The 24493-nt window shown below is 40.7% G+C and overlaps 1 protein-coding gene across 2 annotated transcripts in view; it reads left to right on the forward strand.

The window, feature by feature from the left end:
- GPATCH2 (G-patch domain containing 2) overlaps positions 1-24493 on the forward strand; it is an 87964-nt gene that overhangs the window by 49878 nt on the left and 13593 nt on the right. For both annotated transcript variants that reach the window (XM_036354846.1, XM_036354847.1), the window contains exons 6-8: positions 7097-7164; positions 10600-10639; positions 15037-15107. In XM_036354846.1, the coding sequence (XP_036210739.1) occupies positions 7097-7164; positions 10600-10639; positions 15037-15107 (179 nt within the window). The remainder of the gene's footprint in view (positions 1-7096; positions 7165-10599; positions 10640-15036; positions 15108-24493) is intronic.

A 24493-nucleotide genomic window follows, 5' to 3' on the forward strand; every position in this document is an offset into this window, starting at 1 on the left:
TAGGCTGGAGATCTCCCGGGAGCATAAAGTTGCCCCCCCGCCGCCCCGCCCCTATCCGCAGGGGCATGTTCTAAGACCCCTGGTGGGTGCCTGAACCCGCAGATAGTACCAAACCCAATACATACTGTACATCCCTACCTATGATAAAGTTTAAATTATAAATTAGGCACAGGGCGAGATTGACAACAACCACTAATAGTAAAATTGAGCAATTATAATACACAGTGATAAAAGTTATGTGAATGTGGCCTCTTTTTCAATACCTTACTGTCCTGTACTCACCCTTCCTATTGTGATGATGTGAGATGATACATAAGGGCGTGTGATGAGCATAGGGCGGGGAGTGATGTGGGCGTGGTGACATAGGTGTGGGCATGTAGCTTAGGCTGCTGTAAGAGGGACTGAACACAAGCACTTAGACCCCCTGACAGCCCATCCAAAGGGCAAAGGGATGGTGACTCACGTCCACCCTGGACGGGTCAGCCCCAGATTTCCTCCCGCTGCTCAGATCAGGGCGCGATTTAAAACTTATGAATTGCTTATTTCTGGAATTTTCCTGTAATTATTTTTGGTCCACAAGAGTGAAACTATGATAAGGGAGATTCAGTCTGCATCTCCTGTGGCCGGTCCCCAAACACAGAACACATGTGTTCAGTGTAATTGTCTCTGGAGAGTAGTGGGCTATGAGCAGGACAACTGAGGTTCAAGTCCAGCTCTGTGCAGTGCTGTGATCTGGGCACGTGCCCTCACTCCAGTGAGCATCAGTTTCTGCATCTAGTATTTGAGAGTCATTGTCTGTGCACTGTAGCCACCTTGCCTGTGAACACTCCTTATAGGTAGGCTAGAGCTATAAAGAATAGCAGCAGTGTCATTATCATTAATGACAATAATATTTCTACTAACTACATGCATTCTTGATGGCCATAGTGGTCATTATCACACTTTTTGCTGTTGGTTCATTTATGCTTACATCCCTCCACGGAGTGATTAAAGATTGCTTAATAAACATATAACTGCACAATTTGGAGCCCTTAACCTTGACTCAGGTTAAAAATCATCAGATTCACCTCCTGTGTTATATCCACTTCAGCATAATTTAGATAACACGAAGGCCATGAATATAAGATGCTGCATAGATCCTGGAAGAGGTTTTTTCCCTCAAAGTCTTACCAGTGTGAGCTCCGCTGATAAGAGCAAGATTGCTGGTCAATATTGGTATATTAAAAAAAATAGGAATGATGATGGAAACTTTGTATACTTTTCTGTAAGGTTATTCGATTTTAGAAAATTCCAAACACTGAGGCATTTTCTTAGTTGGAAAACCAACTTACAGGGTATAAATTTAGTCATTTGGTGGGACCGTTTTTGGAATCTCAGGAAATTCACTTGTCCTTAGAAATGATCGTCTTTCTGAATATTCCTTCTAGAAGGACGCTATCTGTCGCCAAAGCTCCTGGTAAGTAAGGATTTACGGTGGCCCTTCCCTGGCATCCTGCACCTCACACGCACACCATCACGCTGCAGGCACCTAGGACAGTCTCTTGAAGCTGGTGAGGGGGATTGTCCTGGTGCACTGTGTAAACCCACATTTTACTTTAACAGAGATCTAGACAAAGGAAGTTAAAGTACGAATTTCTACGTGAATTCTTTACTGATATTTTATTCTTAAAAATACCTTGGAATTAGAGGGGTTCCTTAACATAAAACTTTATCATGACATCAAAAAGTTTAAGCCTGGCTGATGTGGATCAGTGGGTGAGCATGAACCTATGAACCAGGAGGTCACCATTCGATTCCCGGTCAGGGCACATGCCCGGGTTTTAGGCTCGACCCCCATTAGGGGGCGTGCAGGAGGCAGCCGATCAATGATTCCCCCTCATCATGGATGTTTCTTTCTTTTTTTAAAAAATATATTTTATTGATTTTTTTACAGAAAGGAAGGGAGAGGGATAGAGAGTTAGAAACATCGATGAGAGAGAAACATCGATCAGCTGCCTCCTGCACACCCCCTACTGGGGATGTGCCCGCAACCAAGGTACATGCCCTTGACCGGAATCGAACCTGGGACCCTTCAGTCCGCAGGCCGACGCTCTATCCGCTGAGCCAAACCGGTTAGGGCCATCATGGATGTTTCTATCTCTCTCTCCCACTCCCTTCTTCTCTCTGAAATCAAGAAAAAACGTATTTTTAAAAAGAAAGATTAGTTCAATGTAACAGTGTAACTAAGATGACCCCTATTACCACATACTACTTGTTATATAGTAAATTAGAACGTAATTTTATTCACACAGTAGGTAACTAGTAAGCACCTGCTGAATTGTACCATGTGGAGCCGTTTCGGCTTTGGAACAAGGAGAGTTACTGCCTAAGGAGCTAGAGTAGAGAGAAGGATTGCGTTGGAAAGCAGGGATCGGACTAGGGAGTGCTTTGCGTGCATTTCTCGCTTGTTTTAATTTGACTCCCAGGGTCGAGCCTGGACGGCTCTGGAATGGGAACCCTGTCACGTGGACAGCAGAGTCGGGTTTGGGGAGCTGGTTCCGATGGACTGAGCTGGGGGAGAGTATGCGCCCCCCTGCTCGGAGGGGGTTCTGTCTCCTTGTTCCCCTACATCAGATTACCTGCTTGTTTCTCTGTAATCTCATAAGTGGGACCCCTTTATGCTACCTGAGTCGTTGGATTTTTTGCATTTGCCTTAACAGAAATTCTAAAGGAATTTTTACGTTTTTGTATGTTGTTTTAAAGGGAATTCTACTGTTATTTTCTTGAACATCCCCATAGATTGTGCCTATTGTGAATTGTGACCATTCTGCAATATTATATGTGAGACTAGATGACATGGGAAATATTTTATTCATTTTCCCAGCTACCACATAACAGAACCTTTTCACCAACTTATAAAACTCAGGGGCCCTCATTTGAAATACTTTAGCGAATCTTTCTACTTGTGTATGGGGTTAAAAAGGTTAACTATTTCACACCTTCATTTTAGCAGTTATTAATTATCATTTACTGCAAAATATTTATCCGATTACCTTCTCAGGCTTCAATGTCGACCTGTGTGCAGGCAGCCAAGCAACTCCAGTTTCTCTGCCTCTGCTCTCCTCCCCTTGCTCCCAGCCCCGGGGTTGAAAGTCCTATTTTTAAGCCTGTTTCCTTTGAGTTATTTTCCTTCATATCTGTCACTTGCCTTTGACTGACAAGTTTGTCGAAGGCACCAGGGGGTCTTCATTGCGGAGCCCGCTAAACTTTAAAGGCTGGTTTCTCTCTTCAAAGGAATGGAGTCAAATGAATGATGGCCCCCCCAGGAGCCGGGGACTGTGGGGCTTGGCCACCTGGCAGGGCTCGGGCCTGTCTCCCTCCGGCCTGGAGGCCCAGGCCTCTCAAAACTGAAAGCTCCCTGCTGAGTGGCAGCCGCTGCCCCAGTGTTCGTCAGTGTGGACACCGAAGCAGGATTAAATGCAAATGGAAACGAGAACAGAGTTGAAGAAAGGAGGATGGCTTCTGGCAAATATATGGAGACATAGCACTTCATTAGTTTACAGAGGGATTCTTAATTGTCGAGAATATGAGTGGAGTATCCCCATATTGAAGAAGAATATGAATAGAGTATCCCCCATATTGAAGAAGAATATGAGTGGAATATCCCCCATATTGAAGAAGAATATGAGTGGAGTATCCCCCATATTGAAGAAGAATATGAGTGGAATATCCCCCATATTGAAGAAGAATATGAGTAGAGTATCCCCCATATTGAAGAAGAATATGAGTGGAATATCCCCCATATTGAAGAAGAATATGAGTGGAGTATCCCCCATATTGAAGAAGAATATGAGTGGAGTATCCCCCATACTGAAGAAGAATATGAGTGGAATATCCCCCATATTGAAGAAGAATATGAGTGGAGTATCCCCCATATTGAAGAAGAATATGAGTGGAGTATCCCCCATATTGAAGAAGAATATGAGTGGAATATCCCCCATATTGAAGAAGAATATGAGTAGAGTATCCCCCATATTGAAGAAGAATATGAGTGGAATATCCCCCATACTGAAGAAGAATATGAGTGGAATATCCCCATATTGAGGAAGAATATGAGCGGAGTACCCCCATATTGAAGAAGCTTTTTATTAATCCCAGAAGTCCACTGGGGTTCAGGTGCCTGATTTGGGAAGTCAGATATTCAACTATCTAATTGTAGAAGAATGGGATGGGATGCAGTGGATTCAATAATTATGAAGTGAAAGTGAGATAAAGGCAACTGTTCTGTTTATCTTTTGATGAAAATCCTGAAATTGGTGTTAATAATTTAGTGCTAGAAAGAATAAGAAATTGCTTTTAATGTCTCTAATAAAATTGAAAAAAGTTATTATTTATATCATATAGCTAAATTTCCCACATTGGTACTTATGGACTTTATGAATTTTTATGGTACTTGTACACTGGTTATTACATTTTCATTTATCACTACTACATTCCTACTTTCTAAGGTTGATAACTTGATTGTAAATAACAATAGCAAAAACTTAAGACCCAGATGGTCTTTTAGCATTACAGTTTATTTCACCATCTAAAAAGGCTGGAAGTTGACCTAAACGTTATGTTATCTAGAGACCATCCATCCCTTTCTAGCTTTGAGTTATGTTTGTTTTTCTATTTAATAATTTGTGTAATAAACATAGGTAATGAAAAGAAATAGACCTACTTTATTTAGCATTGTAGTCACTATTGATGTAGTAATATTTAACAAATGAATCATAAGAATTCAGGGCTCACAGTGTGATGTCTAAGATTATCATCAGTAAATATTAGCTAATTATATAAATGATTGTCTCCAGTGTTTTAACAAATAACAAGAATTGGATTGTGGAGAGACTCCTTCTCATGGACAGACTACCTGTTCCCTTCCTAATCTTGTGGGATGAAAGCTACGTTTTCTAACAGATAAACTTTACCATATTGATAATGAAATTGTCATATTGATAATGATAGTGAATATTGGTAATGAAATGTTTACATGTGAATATTGTATTGGCTATTTAAACAGATATGATTTTTATAATTTGTGATTTCTTTCTGAGACATTTCTGGAATGACTGGAAGGCATATTTGGGGGAAATAAAATAGTGACCATACTTGATTATTTGCTAGAAGTGAACACTTAGATCTGATGTTTAAAATTGCTTCATTGCATTTTTATAAGGATTATTCTCCTACCCTCAATTGTAAATTTTTAGAAAGAATTCTGTAAGCATGTTTCTTGACATTTTCTAATACTGTGAAATATCCACTAATAAGCCATCACTGTAAGTACATGCTTTCAAGTTTAAAATGTACTGGCACTCCAGCATCGTGCTACTTCCCACAAGCTGAAATCTCTATTAAAGTCATTTGTCAGATTTTCAGAAAGGGCGTCTCGTGACTGAAGTGGCACAAGGTTCCCATTGTAAGAACTCTGTACCCCTGAGGCCGGCCAGTGACATTGACCCTGAGAAGACATCATGCATGGATTTCACTGTTGCTTAATTTCACTTAAAAAAAAAAATTGAAACTGTACCTGTTTGTACATCTTTAAAAGTAAAACAAAAATTGGCTTGAAATAATAGGACAGGATATTTGCTTCTATTTTTTTTTTTTTTTAAAGCACCATGTACTAGGGAGATCATGCAAAGTCATTTAAATATTCACATTGGCAACTATAAATCTTTCGTGAGTTACTTGCAGCAATTGGATTGAGCTTATGCTTTATATATAAGTCTGATTTCTGAGAAATACGTACTCTGATTATTTCTGATCAGGTTGAAAGCTTACATTTGTATCGTGAGGGTAAATTAGTTATAGATTCTGTTTTATTGTGTTCAGTTGCATTGTTTCCATCAGGCTGTTTATCACATGGGTGCATGTGAAATTTCTCCATTTATTAAATTTTAGATTATGTATTTCAAGCCCGTGCAGGACTCTAAACATTTTTTTCCATACGTATACCTTCAGGTAAACAAGCAATTTTAGCCCCGAAAATAGCTTCTGCTTCTGTCAACACGCTGTTTATTCTTTCTCTGAGATAAAAAGTTCAGTTTTCTGATATTTGTACCAAGATAAAGTCAGTAAACAAGATTAATACAGTGTGGAAAAGGTTGTCAGCAGCCCTGGCAAAGGAAATAAGTTGCCTGTACATAGAACACACTGTAAACTGAATAAAAGTGTCAGGTCCACCAGGAGATAATGTGATCATGAACCCTTAACAAAGCATGACATGGGCCCGGCCGGCTTTTCTGGCAGCCACAGTGCGGAGAATGGATTACGGCATCCCAGGGATACCCGCTGGAGGAGCGTGAAAACCGCATTTGGAGACGAATGCGGGATGGAGCCCTGGAGAGGAGCCACATGTTGACCGGCGGTGCTCGGACCTCAGGGTTGTTAGTGTCCTTGACCGAGCACGTTTGCGATATTTGCATTTCTTGGGATTGCCGATGGTACGCTGGTGTCCTTGTTACCCAAGTGATCCAAGAAGAAGAACATATTTGAAAATGATAGTGTGTGTTTTTTCCTGCCTCAGCATGCCTTTTTTTAAGTCTATACTCTACATGGCACTTCTGTAGTTACAGGGGTATTGCATTTCTATTACCTCGGAGTATAGCAGGGCCTTTTGATGTAAGTTTCTGTCCTGTTGATTGTCATGGTGGGTTCATTCTTGCATGGTGTTGCTGATGCTCTCTTTGAGAGCCTTCTGTCAGGAGAGTTGTGAATTTATTTTTCCATGGGTGTAGGTTTCATTATGAAAATGCTTTTGAACCTTTCATTCTTTATCAGATTTGTAAAGAAAATACTGTTTTTTTAGGCATACATTTTGTTGTATGTAAATACACAGATAATTCCTAACTTTGTGGGAAAGCTTTAGAAAGTTTTGTATTTAGGAATGAATGACAAAGACATTGGTCTTGGGAATGCCCTTTGCTCTGTGAGATTTTGTTTGGATGTTGAGACTTATTATCAGATTGCCCACTCCAGAGCGGATGTCCTCAGGTGGACTTGTCTCTATACATCCCTGTCTTTCTAGAAATGCACCTGTGACTGTTTCCTGTTTGAATTCTCCTTGCAGGGGACCGCTCCGGGGCCAGTCAGTAACAAGAGGATGGTTCACTTCTCCCCGGATTCTCACCACCACGAGTGAGTGCCCGCTGACTGTACGCTGAGTGTAACCTCCTTGTTGGTGTTCTGCATCTCTCTTTGTGGAAACTGGTAGCCATTGCTGGTGAAGGCGGTTTAATTTGGTTCTATCTTAAGAGTCAATATCATAGACCCATGACAGGGATGCAACAACTATTTCAATGCATCCCATGGAGAAATTTAAATAAAGGTGTGTTTTTTTAGTACAGTCCTTCTTTTATTTGTGGTGGAATTGGAAATTCACGTGTTATCTGGAAACATTTAATTTCTGTTACGTGAAGTAGCATCAAGCTCTTCTCCTCCATTCTGTCTGACTTGCTAACATGAGGACCAAGTGACTTTTTCTCCCGACTTCTCCGCGCTCTGCTCTTGTCCAGAATCAGCTGTGAAGGACCGGAATGTATTTCCATTTAGCAACAAAAGGAGGCGACTCATTCACTACATAATTCAAAAAACTAAGCAATTGAGCTTTGACTGGGATGAATTATTGGGTAAATTTCTAGGTGCTAATTCTTTTTCTAAATACATCTTTGTTGGAAGAGCTTAAATACATTATATACTTTGGCTCAGTCCCATATGTCTCTTGTGGAGTTGGTTGAACTTGAGAAAGGCCATAAAGTATGGAAAGATATGAATTAATTATTGAATTTTTTCTGGCAGCCAATCATATTAGACCCATTGGATTCTATTTTTCAAATCCATTCTTTAATAAATATAAAATTTATAGTTCAGGTATAGCTTATTTTATATAGATTAATATAAGTATAATTTATGTGATGTAAAATGTTATTTATATAGATATAATTTTATATAGCTATTCATTTTAATAGCTTATTGCCTTCATTTTTATGATTCTACTAGAACAGTGGTTCTCAACCTTCCTAATTCCGCGACCCTTTAATACAGTTCCTCATGTTGTGGTGACCCCCAATTTCATTGTTACAAATTGAACATAATTAAAGCATAGTGATTAATCACAAAAACAATATGTAATTATATATGTGTTTTCCGATGGTCTTAGGTGACCCCTGTGAAAGGGTTGTTCAACCCCCAAAGGGATTGCGACCCACAGGTTGAGAACCGCTGTACTAGAGGCTTGGTGCATGAAATTCATGCAATGGAGGTGGGGGGCCCTCAGCCGGATTGCAAGAGGGCATAGGCCAGGCCAAGAGACCCCACCAGTGCATGTTCAGGGCCGAGGAGAGATGCAGGAAGTTGGCCAGCCAGGGAGGGACCACAGGAGGGTTCCAGGGCGTGTCGGACCCATCTCGCTCAGCCCCAATCAGCCAGACCCCAGCAGCAAGCTAACGTACCACTCGGAGTGTCTGCCCCCTGGTGGTTAGTGCACGTCATAGCAATTGGTCAACTGGTCAACTATCTGCCCCCCTGGTGATCAGTGCACGTCATAGCGAGTGGTTGAGCAGCCTTAGCATATCATTAGCATATTATGCTTTGATTGGTTGAACAGATGACTGGACAATTAGCATATTAGGCTTTTATTATATAGGATAAGACCTTTCTATTATCCCTTGAACAGAAGAGGGGAGGGTAAGCAGAGTAAAGCATTTATTATCTCAGAATGACAACCAAAAGACTCGTACATTTTATCCTTAATTTTTAGTTCTGATATAAACCCAAAACTCTAGCCAGTAGATTTAGAGTTTTTTAAACCACAGATGCCTTTGGTAACGACTGTGAAAACTCTGAGGGCAGATTGGTGCTGTACCTCTCTCTCACCTGTTACCCATGGCACAGTGCCGGGCAGACAGGAAGCATTACTGAGTGAACGGAGAGGTGAAAGTGTGAATGTAAAACAGGACATTGTGTATTTCATTTTAAGGCATTTCTGTGTAAGGTATGGGATATTTACCTGAGGGACTGTATGTACAATGACACTTTAAATGCACGTGGATATATCTACTTATAATCCTATGATGAACTCCTTTATAAAGCAAATAGCCTTTATTTTACCTTTTGTGTAAATATGGAGTTTGCTTAAAGCCAGATTTGCCTGGATCATAGGTTATGTTCACTGGGAATACTGTTACACTTTGAAATTTAGCATCTACTGCTATATAGCGAGAGTGGCTTGAACTTTATGTTGTGATACATCGATAAACTGGATCAGTTCCTCCTCTGATTGGCTGTGATTCCCTTGGGTGAGTGGTTTAGCTTGCATATGTCTTAATTTTTAGTTAGGGAATAAGGGTAATAACAGTCCTTTCTCCTCGCAGCCATTTTCACAAAATCCTTATGTAAATGCGGAACGGTTATTAAACTAGGTATAAACATTTCAAGATAAAGATGACGATGATGCTTTATTTGGTTAGCGCATTTTACTTTTCGAGTCTTTTCATAAGGGCCACTCTCCTCAGTGTATTTACTGCTTCTCTGAGGCAATCACAGCGATATAACATCCCCAATTTATACGTAATATGATTGTTCTAACGTCAAACACTGTCCTCCACCAAAAGTCAGCTAAAGAAACAAATGTCTTCAGCATCTATTTTATATTTGCTGGAATGTTCCACCTTTCGGTGGTGGTGGTGGGGGGGGGGGGGGTGTGACTGATAAATATTACCCATGGGCTTTGGCGTCTCTGATGACATTTAGGGATAAAAATTCCCCGAATGAAAGTTCGCCTATTATTCTGCTCAAAGTGTACAGTGGGGAAGAAAATTAGTATTTAAACCACTATTCTGTGCCAGATTCTTGGTCCCATTTAAGCCTCCCTGTACTGTAAGGGAGGCGGGATGAATTTGATTTCCTGAATGTCAAGCTCTGTCCCTGGACATGCCCACACCGGCCCTGTACCACGGGGGGACTGAGCTTGGGGACCACGGAAGGTGGTGAGGTTGGGATGAGATAACCCATGTGTGACCTTGAGCCTGGTACCCAGCACACAGCTAACATTTCCTGGCCGGTGGTGTCATGAGCCTGGAACGAATGGGTTCAGGTACGTTCAGCTGATGCTCCCAAATCCACATCAAGGGCTTTGTGGAGCATAGCCGGGCGATGTCAGATTCTTTTTTATTTTTTAATGTTTTTTAAGACTCCCACCAATCCAGAGGTCATCATTTGTTGTAATGATGCCATAATTAAGTTGTGGTAAATGATAGCATTTGTAGATTTTACAACCAGAATTGATTCATAAAATGAATACAGTCCCAGCAGTTTATGTTAACATAATTAAATGGAAATTTAATTCTAACTGAGTTTGCTTATTAAATTGAAAATTACTGGGTTGTGAGCACTCTTACATTTCTGTCCAAATTGCTGTAAGTCTAGAATTACATGAACTATCCATTAGAATAAAGCCTATTCCAGGCGCTGTGGCTGGCGGCGCATACATTTCCCACAGCCTGCAGCCTGGTGGCGGGGGACCACGCACTTTGGGTCAGGTTCATGCTAACCCCTCTCCTCTCTCCTCCGCAGCCACTGGTTCAGCCCCGGGGCCAGGACCGAGCACGGCCAGGTAAGGACCATTCCCATCCAAAGGAAGCTGCTTGGTCTCCTTCAAATACTTAACTGTTTCCCTTCAGGGTGGTAGATCGGCTTTACGAGAAAAAAATATAAATCTCAGCTTAAGAGGAATTAATTGTGTCCTCGCTTAATACACAGACCGCGTGAACGATCCTCGGTGAGCACTGAGTTCACCACTGCCACCGTCCTCAGTCACACCTGTTTCCTCTGTGAAAAGACTCTGGGGTTATCTTTGTGTTTTTCTGCAAAGTTAAGGCACCAAATAGTCCATATGTTTAAGTAATTTGAGGTTCTTTAAATGAGATCAGCCAGCAAGAGGATATTTTTGTCCCTGCCCTTTAGAAGGTGGCAATAGTTTCCTACACGTTACGTTATATTTCTGGATGTGTGTTTTATTTACTCTCTTATTCGTCCACCTGGCAGTACAGTGGTCAGTTGACTTAGCCAGAACTGACGTTCCCTTTAGTTAACTTTACACATAAAGTTAGTTCTCTGCGGCATGCTAAGGTAGTTTAGGGCTTACAGTTTTTATGTGTTTTATAAAGCATAGATATCTTAGACTTGGCATCGTGGCCAAGCTTTTTCTTTCTTTTTTTGTTATTGATGATAAACTTATTATTTAAGTGGGTCAAAAATATGGTATGTAAGGAGTACATGGGAACGAAAAACCCCAAATCCACGGAGATCGTTTCTCCTGAGGGTTTGGTAAGTAGTAGGGCGGAGGTAGAGGGGCTGGGCTTGGCAATGATAATTGGAAACATTACTGTATTGACCAGGAAACAATAACCACAGGATGATGATAGATGCTTGGGAGAACCACAGAGGGTGCTGTACACCCTCTAAGGGCCACAGAGGAAAGATGTAGCTTACTGAGTCAGAGCATAGTTTAGAAGTTGCTGAGTTCTCCTTTTTAAGGCTGAGGACAGTGAGATGCCGGCTATGAGGAGGCTTGAGGTTATTTTGCAGACATCTGAGGAGTTACCTGACAAGTGGCTGCCAATATAACCCCCCCAAGCATTCTGAATATCAGGTAGTAAAGAGAGGTTTGCAGTGGAGTAAGAATTCTGCTCTTGGCTTCTTCCTTTCCTGTTAGGGATTTGACTCTTTTTGGAATCTTGTAAAAATATCATGAGTAACCACAGCAACTCCTTGCCCCCTGTCTATAAGAGTAACAACCATGATCCCCAAGGAACACGTCTCTTCCTGGTTTTATTCACCAACTTTTAAAATTGTGTTGCTTGCCCAGCCGGTGTGGCTCAGGGGTTGAGAGCTGAGCTATGAACCAGGAGGTCACAGTTCGATTCCCAGTCATGGCACATGCCCAAGTTGCGGGCTCGATCCTCAGCCAATGGATGATTCTTTCTTATCACTGATGTTTCTATCTCTCTCTCCCTCTTCCTTCCTCTCTGAAATCAATAAAATATTTAAAAAATAAGTAAATAAAATTGTATCCCTTTTGTGAACCTCACATTGTACTAGGCTCTGTGCTTATGAATTTTAATGTAATTCTTATGTGAGTCCTTTTTCAATATACACCTGCAGGTCACTAATAAGGGGCTTGTGTCTCCGTTTGGCCTAAGTCCAGCAATCTGAAAGTTGGAAGGTAAGAAGCACTTCGCACCATATTCAGAAATTCTGTTCGTAATCAGAGTTGACACTGTTGAGTCAGAACCTGAAAAGGGACCTCACTTGTGACACGGATAGGAGTTCAAGCAAACAAGACAATTACCAGGAAGAAGGACACGTTTCTCCAGGCCGAATGCCTGCCTGAGCTTGCTCACCGGAGCACAGCTCAAGGATTCTTGTCTCTGACCCTGAACTCCTGACCTGACCCACCCGCCCCCGTTTTCATTCTGTGGGCGTGGCATACACCTGCTGGGGCTCTTTCAGATATAAATATATGCTTTTTTTACATTCGGGCAATACTCTGGGTTAATTTTTTCACCGTTGCCCCTTAAAAGATATAAGTTCCCATCTTAATTTGTTACATTCATGACCCAAAGATCCAAGTCTATCTTTTTTACCTGAGTTTGATTGTAAATTTGCAGTTACACCCAGATTTATAATTTTAGTGATAAAGTGAGAGTTTTGTGATGGATGCCTAGTACAGGTGCATTGTATTAAATAATTCCAATATTTGTCCCTTTTTATAACTAAAGCCCATGGAAGCCAAAGATGTGAGGAAGGAAAGAAATCCCCATATGAATCTAATAGAAGGAGCCCCAATGTTGGAGTTCATAGAGGTGCTGTTTCATTTAAGTTCCCCAAGGGGGTCCCTCTGAGTACTAGCCAACCCCGTAGCCAAACCACGATATTTATTTTGGTCACTGTAGTCACATTTTTTAAAAACTAAACTATAGAATTCTCTTCTTCTCTCAGAATATTGTGTTAGGGATTTTGAGTTCTTTGTTTTAATTGATTTAACACAAACCTCAAGTATAGAGTTCATATATCTGTCTTTTATCTTAAAATTAGAAAAGTTAACTACTACCATTAATTTAAGGTGGAGGGAGAGATTTCATCATGCCACCTCTAGCTATCTGTGTCACAAATGTTGGTTTGTATATACACATATATATATTTTTTAAAAGACACTAGACTTAGAAATGCCAAAGTAATTAACTTCTTTTTTTAACTTTCAGAAACAATTTCGTTTCCATGGTACGAAGTGTTTCGAAATGGAAACACTTTCAGATTAATGGACTTAAGATAAATGGTTGCTCTTTTCTCTAAGTAGTAAATGATGAGATGCGGCTTCAGCTACATATCAGATACAGGATCTCCCTCCCTACTTCCTTATCTCATTTATTTATTTATTCAACAAATATATATTGAGCAATAGAAAGAATCCAGACACGTTGCTGGACCTTGGCTATGAGGCAGATCGAATAACGGAAGCAAAGGGCGAAAGGGAGCAAGAACGTGATCCACTGCCCAAACTAAGTGTTCAGTGTGGCTGGGATATTTATTGTAGAAGTAAGGAGGTGAGGTTGGGGGGAGGAGGAAGTGTAATACATGACGAGTCTAGGAATGTAATTGAATGGTGAAGGGTCGCGAATGCCTTGTACAAGAATGTGGGGCTTATCTGGAGAGACTGTGGAATCAGACCTCAGTTTGGAATTCCTGGCTGCAGAGGGAGAATGGATGAGTTGGGGGCAGGGAGGCGCTTGGGAGGCTGTTACCAGGGAGAGGAAACGGTGTCTGGACCAGGTTGGTGGTTGTGGGCTGGAAGAAGTCTATATTTAAGAGAAATTTAATATGCACTTATTTAGTGAAGACAGTCCTGAAAGAAGGAAAGATATAACTGTATTCTTGGTGATCTAATTAAGGTCCATACCTTCTCCAAGACGACCATATGCTGCTACTAACTGATTCTGAACGATGCCGTGGGACAGTTCAAAGCAGTTCTTTTATTAAGTCATTGATGCTGGTCAGACAATGCCCACTGACAAGCAGGCTCATTAATGATCATCGTAATTGTCGCGTTTGAACCATTTTCTCAGCACGTCTAATGGTCATAGAGCTACGGGTCTCACGTGGTTTATTTAACAGAGCAGCCTTCCAGGTAGATGTTATTGTTATCTCCGTTTTATAGATGGAGACTGGGACTTAGAGAGGTTAAGTCCTCTGCCTGAGGTCAACACAGCCTGTAAGTGGTAGGCCTTTCACTGCCACTCGGAGACGTGTGACAGGCACAACAGGCATTGGAAACCCGCTCTGCCCTGTGTTATTCCTCCTAAGATTTCTTTTTGTTGCTGTTGGTTTCTAACAGGGGTACAGCTTCTGTTTAGCTGTATCATCATTTCTGAGTGAACCCACAGTAAAGAGGATTGACTCTTTTGCTTCTTTTCAAATAGTTAAAGTAAGTGTGAGAGGGTAGTGGATGGTGAGGCATTCTGAGATGGCAGTCAAGTATATATTCCTTCTAGTTATCTATTCTAAAGCCAATAATATCTTTGAAAACACAATGTGTTCAGTGTATTTCCTTGTTAGGCCAGTAAATACAGAGAAGATGATATGTCATTTACGTCGGCCTAGGTGGCAAAGCCTCAGATAGGTCCGAGTTGGTGCAGCGGTGGAGGCCGTGGGCAGAGGTTCCCCGACTCCCACCAGGACTGCAACCAAGAACAGGGCTGGAACTGAGTCCTAGACCTCCAGCTCGGGGCCCTCAGGGAAGCCCCCGATCGCCAGCTCTGAGGGACATTTCCGCAAGGGTCTTGGTGGCATCTTCAGCCGCAGCAGTAGTCTCTGTTTATGAGAAGTCAGTAAGGAAAAAAAGCGATGCAAGTGAAGGAAGAGTTCCCTGTGAATGAGAACACTTTTCCGCTCACAAAATAATACAGTGAACACGTTTCTCTGTCTACAACTTTGTCTTAACTCTTTGGACAGCATCAGCTTCTGAGAGACAGCCGAGCCGAGAGAGGACACAAGAAAAACTGCTCTGTGAAGACGGCCAGCAGGTAGGCAACTCAAAACCACGCTCGCTCTGATCTCTGACGCGCCTGCCCTTGTTCCCAGGCCAGTGGCATGCCCGCGGTGAGGGGGGTCAGCTTGCCTTTGGTTCTAAAGAGCCAACTTAAAATATTTTGTGTGCCGTTTATAAGACTATATTTTAGGATTACTAAAATGCCATGAATAGAAAGATGCCATTTCGTGTTTATTTTTATTTATTTATTATTATTTTTTAAAATATATTTTATTGATTTTTTACAGAGAGGAAGGGAAAGGGATAGAGAGTTAGAAACATCTATGGGAGAGAAACATCAATTCATCTGCCTCCTGCACACTCCCCACTGGGGATGTGCCCGCAGCCAAGGTACATGCCCTTGACCGGAATCGAACCTGGGACCCTTCATTCTGCAGGCCGACGCTCTATCCACTGAGCCAAACCGGTTAGGGCTTGTGTTTATTTTTAAAAGGTGATGAAAAACAAAGACTAAGATTTAAAAAGAAAGGAAAATTTCTATCTCCCACAACTAATGGATTTTAGATTGGGGTTTAGAATAATTATTTTCTTTTTAATTTTCAAAAGTAGAGTTAACTGGTTTCAAAAAATGTAAATGGTACTTAGACTCCATGAGAAAGCAACATACTTATTTATTCTTATAATATGTAACCGGGTATATAGAAAATATATTCTTTTAAAAAAGTGCTTCTAGGTTCTTGTACATTTTCTATTACCGAGTCGATGTTCTTTTTTTTTCTTTAATGCAAAGAATTTGCCCCAGTTTATTGCTTTAGGTGCTATAGCTTCAAAGTTCACATGTGGTGATTCTGAAGACTGAATTTTCATTTAGATAAAAATGGCTGTCATAATCCCGAGCAGAACAAAATAACAGACCTCAGCAGCCACTGTTGCATCCCATAGCTCCCCATGGCTCGTGTGTTAGCCACGATGTTCAGATCCCCACGCAGGCACCATCGCTTTCAAACACCATGTTGTACAAGCTAACCCAGCTGAGAACCCATTAGATACCTGTCGAAGCAAAATGTCAATTCTATCTTACAGACCTAATGCTTCAACAGCAAACGGAGTTGGACATCCGGGACAGTCAACATAAAACCAATATATTTATCCCAAAGAATATCAGATCCTTTTGCTCTGCCCTTACCTCATTAGAAATACAATTAAATAATTTCACCTTGTTTCTTGGGTCATAACCTTTGCTGAGACCAGAACGTTCAGTGTGGCCTTCCCCAATTGGAAGTCAGCACCACATGTACTGAGCGATGCCCAATACTAAGTGGTGTAATGTTCGTAACACATTTTAATGTTTAGTGCCTAATAATTGGCTTTATTGTTCTAAGAATCCACACAGAAAGACTGACAGTGCACAGCAATTGTGCTGAATCACGCAGATCACGTTAGGGCCTTCCCTTTTGTGTTGGGTTCTGTTTTGGGGTGTGTTTCTTTGGGGGGGGATTTGCCCTTCTTCCTGACTTACATGATTTTTGCCTTTTACTATTGGGAAGCACAGAGGCTAAATCATCTTAGTAAGTAGCCTGATACATAATCTGAAATCAAATAAAAACCTTTTTACATTTTTATTGACATTATTATTACCTTCTACTAAACATTTTAAAATGCGTTTTAGAAACCTGTGTTAATTCGTTTTACTTTGTTCTTACGAGCATTACATTTTTCATCTACTTAGTGTGAAAAGATTTGATAATCCCTGGAATTATGTGTGCTACAGTTTCTTCAGTCCGAAGGCCGATGCTCAATCCACTGAGCCAAACTGGTCAGGGCTACAGTTTCTTATATACTTTTTCTTTGCTGTCATCATGTCTGACTAGTAGTGAAAAGTCTTCTAAATTTTTTTAAATGACAATAGATTTCATCAGAGAATCAAAACAAATGCCATCACATTCACACACACATACATATATTCACACACGCTCATACACATTCACTCAACACATTTACACACACACAGTCACAAACTCACAATCACACACTCTCACACACAGTTACACACACACTCACAGTCACAAACTCACAATCACAAACTCTCACACACAGTTACACACACACTCACAGTCACAAACTCACAATCACACACTCTCACACACAGTTACACACACACTCACAGTCACAAACTCACAATCACACACTCTCACACACAGTTACACACACACACTCAGTTTGGAAAGAACATTTCTGTTCGCACTGACACAGCTCGCTCATTTCCATATGATGACAACATCACTGTATTCTGTTGCAGATGTAACAAATACAATTACAGCTGTTCTTTATTTGATCTTCCAAAGACCCAGAGATGCTGGAGGATTCAGTTTGCTCAGTGCTCCCCATAGAGTCATCTGTTATTTGGGAAGGAGACCTAATTTGCAATAGATACAAAACTATTTGTCATTTTGCAGCTTTGCCAAAAATAAATGAAACTATTAATTACTGCATTTTTGAGCAGCTGCTAATAAATTGGGAGAGGATAACTGTTCATTAGAGTTCTGGTTAATGACATGGACGAATGTGCTCCGTGCTGCTTTTCACAGGCCTATATCAACAGAAGTAACTGATGCATTATTTCTATTATTTAAGATGAGAAGTTAACTATCCTGTGTTAATAAATTTAGAAATTTTAACAAATCCTTTGTTGTACTAAAACTAATGATTCAACACCATATTTTAAAGCATCAACTTTATTTATTTTGTGTATTTTGTGTTTATATGTCCAAAATAATTGTTGAATCTGCTTTTAAATACTAATTTTAAAAATTAAACTTCTACTATTTTATCATTGTTTCTTTCCGTACCTAAAATTAGCATTAAATTTCACTGTTCTAAAAAAGTTTACCCAGTCCTTCAGATAGAAAAGCATATTTTAAATTATTTTAATTCACCCATATGTATGCATGAATGAACAAATAGAAAGTCACATACTCCCTCTAATTAGAATGTATACATTCCATATTTTTTTAATTGGAACACATTTAATTGCATATGAGTTCTAATTTTTTTTAAAATTTGAATAGCCTCTAGGTGTAGAGGTACTTAGACTAGAATAATTGGAAACATACCACATATACAACATAAAATGGTTTCCAAGGCATTTGATTCATCTGTTTTACTCCATGTGACCAAATTATCGTTGTAAGAAGGACACATTCTCCCATTGCCGGCTCTCAGGCCTGCTGTCCGTTTGGCATCCTGAAATTCTAACCTCCCCTGCCGGAACTTTAAACTAATGATTATAGACTTATTTTACATTGTGATCACACTAAATAAAATTAGTGATTAGCCAATTAGAATTCTGCGAGCTTGCCTTCCGTGTGATATGAATAGCCCATACGGAAAAGGGGATTTGCCATTTGAAAACATGTCACGTGTCCGGAGTGTGGTGAATAAAAGAGCAATGGAGCACTCCCTGGGGAGGCACTCTTCCGAGATCTGGCAGATGAACTCGGCTTTTCAGATGACGAACATACGCACAGCTGGGCCCCTCCAGAACAGCAGTTGCATTTGGCCATCGTCGCTAATATGGAACACAGTCAGCATCTGAAAGGTGTTCCCGTGACCTGTAGCTGCCATAGATTTGTCGTCTGAAGCCCATCTCCGTAAGGACAGGTGTCTGTTCCGCGGTTGGCACGCTCCGAATTGGTGCTGTGATTAAACGGGCGTGCGCACAGAGGTCACCTTTCATGCCCTGAGACGGATCCCCTGGGACTCCGGGAGGTGCACCTGCAGGGCCGGGCGCAGCAGGTTGCGGCCCCGCCGCTGCCGGGGTATAATTTCATTACGGGACATCTGGGTCCCTGGTCATCCAGTGGGCGTGCGTGCCAAATACTCCCCCAAACAACAGGCATCCTAATCTATTAGTAAAGGGATTGCTGTAAAAATTAATATTTTAAATCGGCCACTCAAGAAGCAGCTGCTGCTACCTGATCATCTGTACCTTAAGGTCCCCGGACTAAATCTAGTAAGTTCATCTGCCACATTGTAGACACTTCCAATCTGTAGAGCAGAACATGTCACCTCCTAGACTCAGAGATGTGTAACTGCTCATAATATAACAAGAGTCATCCTGCAAACTAAAAAGTTTAACGCAGTAGTGTAATTAGAACCTTTTAATGTTATAGTTCATAATTGAAAAAAATTCAAATATTGAACTTTTAGTTGTCACTTGTTTTAGCTCATTTTCATTATCTTTCAATTAGGAGACAATTTAAAACTTAACTTAAAAATCACAAAAGAATGTCCCAGAGAGTTAGAAATACGTTTTGAAAAGAATCCATTTTTTATGATCAGTATTTTTCTTGTTCTTTCTCTTTAGAAACATGTTTTCATCACTCTGTAGTGATTTGTTTGTATACCAAGATATTGTTGGGAATTTACTTTTGCTTATTTCATATACTTCTGATCAATTCCAGCTCATGCCCAATTATATTACACTAAATTAACATAATTCAACAGATGTTGATATTTAAATGTTTTCTGGCATTCACATCTTGGACAGCTGTCTTTGAGCTTGGGGAAAAGGCAAACATTTAGAGTTAAATGCTGAACATATGCTTAAATTACTAATTAGAAAGATGGAATAAAAACTATGCATTATCCTTTCTAAGGACAATAAAGCTCAGATAGGGATTTCTGTAATCTTTTTACATCAAGTTATAGTCCAGGGTATCTACAGACCAGAAGACGTAGACTTCACGGTTAACTTAATTTCAGTTCTCATCATTCAAAAATTACTGAGAGCCTCAATAAGACTTGAAAAACCTATAATGACTTTACATTGTCAGTCTTACGAGTTGAAAAGATGCCTTTTCACTTATGATGTCAGGATGATAAAAGCCATTTTTAACAATACTATTAAAATTTTCATCATGCAGAAATAGAGAAAAATAGAAACTCAATGGATACATCCCTAGCTTAGATATTTATCAATGTGTGGCCACTGGTGATTCATTTATATCCCTACCCATTCCTTCCTCTTACCCCGAAGCCCATCTATTATTTCAACTGAAATATATTAGTATGCTTCCATAAAAAGTAGCAACCTCTTTAAAAAAAAAAAAAAAAAAAAAGAAGCCATGGTACCACTATCATATCTATAAAAGAAAGCAATAATTGTAATAATTTCTTCATGTATATGAATATATATGTACATACATGTTGTGTGTATATACATGTATATACATATATGATATTGGCATTTCCTGATTATTTTAAATTCTCTTATACATTGTTTGAATTGGAATCCAAATAAAATCTTCCTATTATAACTGATATCTTATCTCTTAAGTTCTCTTTGATTTATAAAGTCTCCGCCCCACCACTCACTCCCCCCTTTATTTCCTTGGAATTTTATAGCTGAAGAAGTCAGGTTTGTCCCGTAACATGTCCCTCATCTCGGGAATGTTGCTGATGTGATCCCCGTGACATCAGTTAACATGTGCCCCCGGCCCTTGGGTTGCCTGTGATTGGTGTTTGCGTCTAGAGAGCTGATGAGGTTCCATTGGTTTTGTTTTGGTTTGTCCTGCCAGGACTCTCTCAGCAGCGGTCCTGTACACTTCTTTCGCTTCCTGTCTCTGTATCATATATTCGTCATAACCACCATATGATTGCTGTTCAATCATTTGGCATTTTGTTTCCGAAATTTAAAAAATGATATGGGACATGCATGTTTTTCTAAAGAAAAGCATTACATAAATGCAGCAAGGAAAGACTCAGCTTACATTCGAAATTAGTTTCCCTAGGGCATTTCCCCACGGACATTTAAAGGCAACAGGCCTTCCGAGTATGGACAGTAACAGGCCTGAATTAGCAGGATCATGAAGGCTCTTGATGGCAGAACTGTTCCGGAGTGTAAGCGCGTGCCCCCTAACTGTGCCAGCATTTCAGCTGGACGGAGCGAGGAGCGTCTCCAAGTTCTCTTCCTGCTTGTTGACCATTAGCGCTCAGGCTATTGTCACAGCCTCCGGGCGGCTCACCTGACTATGACCGTCCATTTCACAGTCTAACAGGGGTCCTCTAACTTTTTAAACAGGGGGCCAGTTCACTGTCCCTCAGACCGTTGGAGGGCCGGACTATAGTTTAAAAAAAACTATGAACAAATTCCTGTGCACACTGCACATATCTTATTTTGAAGTAAAAAAACAAAACGGGAACAAATACAGTATTTGTATTTGCATGTGGCCCGCGGGCCGTAGTTTGAGGAGCCCTGGTCTAGGATACACTTGCTAACATGTCTGTGAATATTTTATAGACAGAATGTTCTTTCATCTGCTAAAACATGAGCATGGAAGAGGAGGAACTGAGAGCATTATTTTTATGAAGTTACAGTTAGTGAAATGCAGAATTATATAGAAGAGGACTAGGGGGCCTGCATAGGCGTCAGACACTGGCTCACGTACAAGCTTGGTTTTACGGGCACGTATCCCCTGAAGCCCAAGGCATGGACCCAATGTGTTTTGTGGTTTGCTATATCCGTAAGTAAACATTTACTTAGGATAGAAATTGGAACCTCAACTAAAATATTGACTATCATAAAAATAAGTTAATATAAAAGCCCTACCATGCCTTGTTAAGTTTCATTCAATAACTATTTAATGCGTGCCTGTGTCGGCCAGGTTTGTAAATGCTAAGGGGAATTTACTTAAAAAGGTAAGTCAGATGTGGGGCCCACAGCCTTCAGGGAGTGTACGTGCAGCGAGAGTGTTAGTTCATGTACACACAGGGCTGCAGTTGAAGGTAGAAGACACTGTGATATGAGTGAGAGAGTATTCTGGCAGTGGCAATCAGAGAAGGCTGCCTTGAGGAGGTGACATTTCAACGGGGTCCTGGATTCCCAACTGAACTCCACCGACCAACAATAATTTAACCTACATTCAAGTAGCTGATATGAAATAGGAACGCTGTCTGGCATATTCCAAGTAGAATTAACTCCCCCCTCCTTTCAGAAGTTTCAGACATTCTGGCCTGTGATGAAAATACCCTGTGTTTATTACCTCCTCGATGTGGAGGACAAAGTAGCCATACTCAGCTGATGTACGTTACAGCATATAGAACTATGACTGTAAAATGAGTCCCAGCTCAACAGGGAAAGTCAGGGGACACCTTACAGAAAATCACAGCTGACCCAGCTCAGCCTGGAGCCTGTCGCTGCCAACTCTGTCACAGGGGCCCTTGTAATTCTGCTGATGAGCCGCCTCTCGGCCTCCAGAGCCACCTTGGACAAGAACCCACCCTTGAGTCCATCTCTTCGCTGAGCAGTAACTTTCCCACAGAAGTGGCAACAAAACCCAGAACCAGGTCTACAAAGACCTGGGGACATGCTTTTCCCACTGGATTCAACTATCTGTTTAGTAAACACACTGAAGAACTCAGTTCAGCAGGCAGCTCCATTGTTTGTTTTCTGGAGAATTTAAAATAATCGCAAATGGACAGATTCATTGTCTATTACAACGTGATGCGATGCGTGCCAGGAGGCGCCATCTCCTCCCCCGCCTCCCTATGCCCCAGGTCCCGTCCGATTGAGGTGCTCACACCTCCAAACATGCCACGTCCTGGGCAAGCTACAGGCTGTCTGTGCCCCTGCAGGCTCTCACCTGGGGGCCTAGGATTCCTCACCTGCTGGTTGGGATTCTCTTTGAATACTGAGTTGAAATCTTTTTCCCACATGATCGGTAGACTTTAACCCCAGGAAATGAAAACCGTATCTTTTTTATTTCTCAATCCCGTTTTATGGCAGAGGGCATGGCATGCATTTCATTCTCAGTAGACATTTATTAAATGGAGGGTAATAAACTCAGCTGAATGATGTAGTGAGGAAGAGGGAAAAAGTGATTCTTTTGAGGCAAGCATTTCTTGGCTCAAACACAATCCCTTCATTTTTTGTGTATGTGATTTTTTTTGACAAGTAACAGTTTTCCTGGACTCTGGGTGCCTCAGAACTATGAGGGGTTAGGTTATTGGGAGGATTAAACAAGATAAAGGATGTGAAAATGTTTAGCATCATAGTCGGCACTCAATGAGCTTGAATGTTCGCTGTAAGTCAGATGATCAACTCAAAGACTGAAGAAACCGACAGTGATGCAAAATAATAAAATATATTTTCTGTTGCTCTTTTCACTCCATCATTCCCTGAAGCTGGTGAAAGAAACTCACAACCCCCCCCCCCCCACGCCCCCGCATTGGTTCTAAGTGAACAGAACTGAACTTGAATCTTGGTTTAGAGTCAAGTATCAGGAGACTAGAATAAAAAACCAATTCAACAAACATTTTCAAATATATGATACACTGCAATGGATGACATGGATATGAAAATGAGTAATGCAAGGACTTCAGTCAGAAGAGTTAAGAATATTAGGAATATCTATAATGTAATTATAGATATTATAAAGGGCAACCATACCAGGCTAGGGAGTTTCTTAGTGCTGTTACCAGAGAGGGAATGTGGGATTATGTCTGATTCTACAGTCTGATTGATTTTTTTTAAATGTAAGGTTCAAGAACCAACATCCCATTTTTAAATGTAGACAGAAATCTTTTTGCATTTAATGGAGATAGCCAAAGAAATTATGTTCATTTTGAGTACTTTTTTTTTTTTTATCTCTCCTAAGTCATCACTAGATTCATTTTATCATGTTTAAGGAAATTAGAATAAACTTATTCTTAAACTAAACATCAGTGGTATACATATTCCAAAAAATGTATAGTTGTAGCTAGGAGTCAAGGAAAGTAAGTCAGTATCAGTTTACTAAGTGCCTACTACTTCCTAGGTGCCATGGTGTGAAGAATGAAAGAATACCCCAAGATGCCTCAAGTATCTTAGCTCCTGCTTGGAGAGACAAAATCCAAATTTGAACTGGGGGGAAACGAATTTTCCTCAGTTTCCCCCCAAAAGGTGGTCTGCTCCTCCAATCCTTTAGATTTATTACATTATGTAGTGATTTCTTGTCTGTGTGTGTGTTTCTGGCCTGAGGCTCTGAGCCCTGATGGTTGGAGCTGTCTCACTCTCCTCTGTGTCTCATTTAACACCTAGTATTTTGCCTGATTCGCAGTCTAGTCTTGTTAATTATTAAATGAACGTTTTTGACTCAGTTTAAATAACATTTCAAGAAAGTAGACGTGCTATTAAAAAAAATGCAGGATTGATTACCAAATGAACAGTTGTTACCGTTCTAGTTCAGTAAGCATGCATTGTGCTCCTAAGAGAAGTGAAGCAAACCTATGTCCTGTGAGTTTGACAGGGTTCTGGGCCTCAAGTTGCCTGCAGTCTGTGTTTATATAAACAGGCAGGAATCACCTGGAAGCCACCTACAGGATGGGTGTCCCAGCAGAGAGGTGCACCGAGGGTATGAAGCACAGAGAGAAGCACTTGGA

This window comes from Myotis myotis, unplaced genomic scaffold, assembly GCF_014108235.1.
Source record: "Myotis myotis isolate mMyoMyo1 unplaced genomic scaffold, mMyoMyo1.p scaffold_m19_p_21, whole genome shotgun sequence".
NCBI classification, from domain to species: domain Eukaryota; kingdom Metazoa; phylum Chordata; class Mammalia; order Chiroptera; family Vespertilionidae; genus Myotis; species Myotis myotis.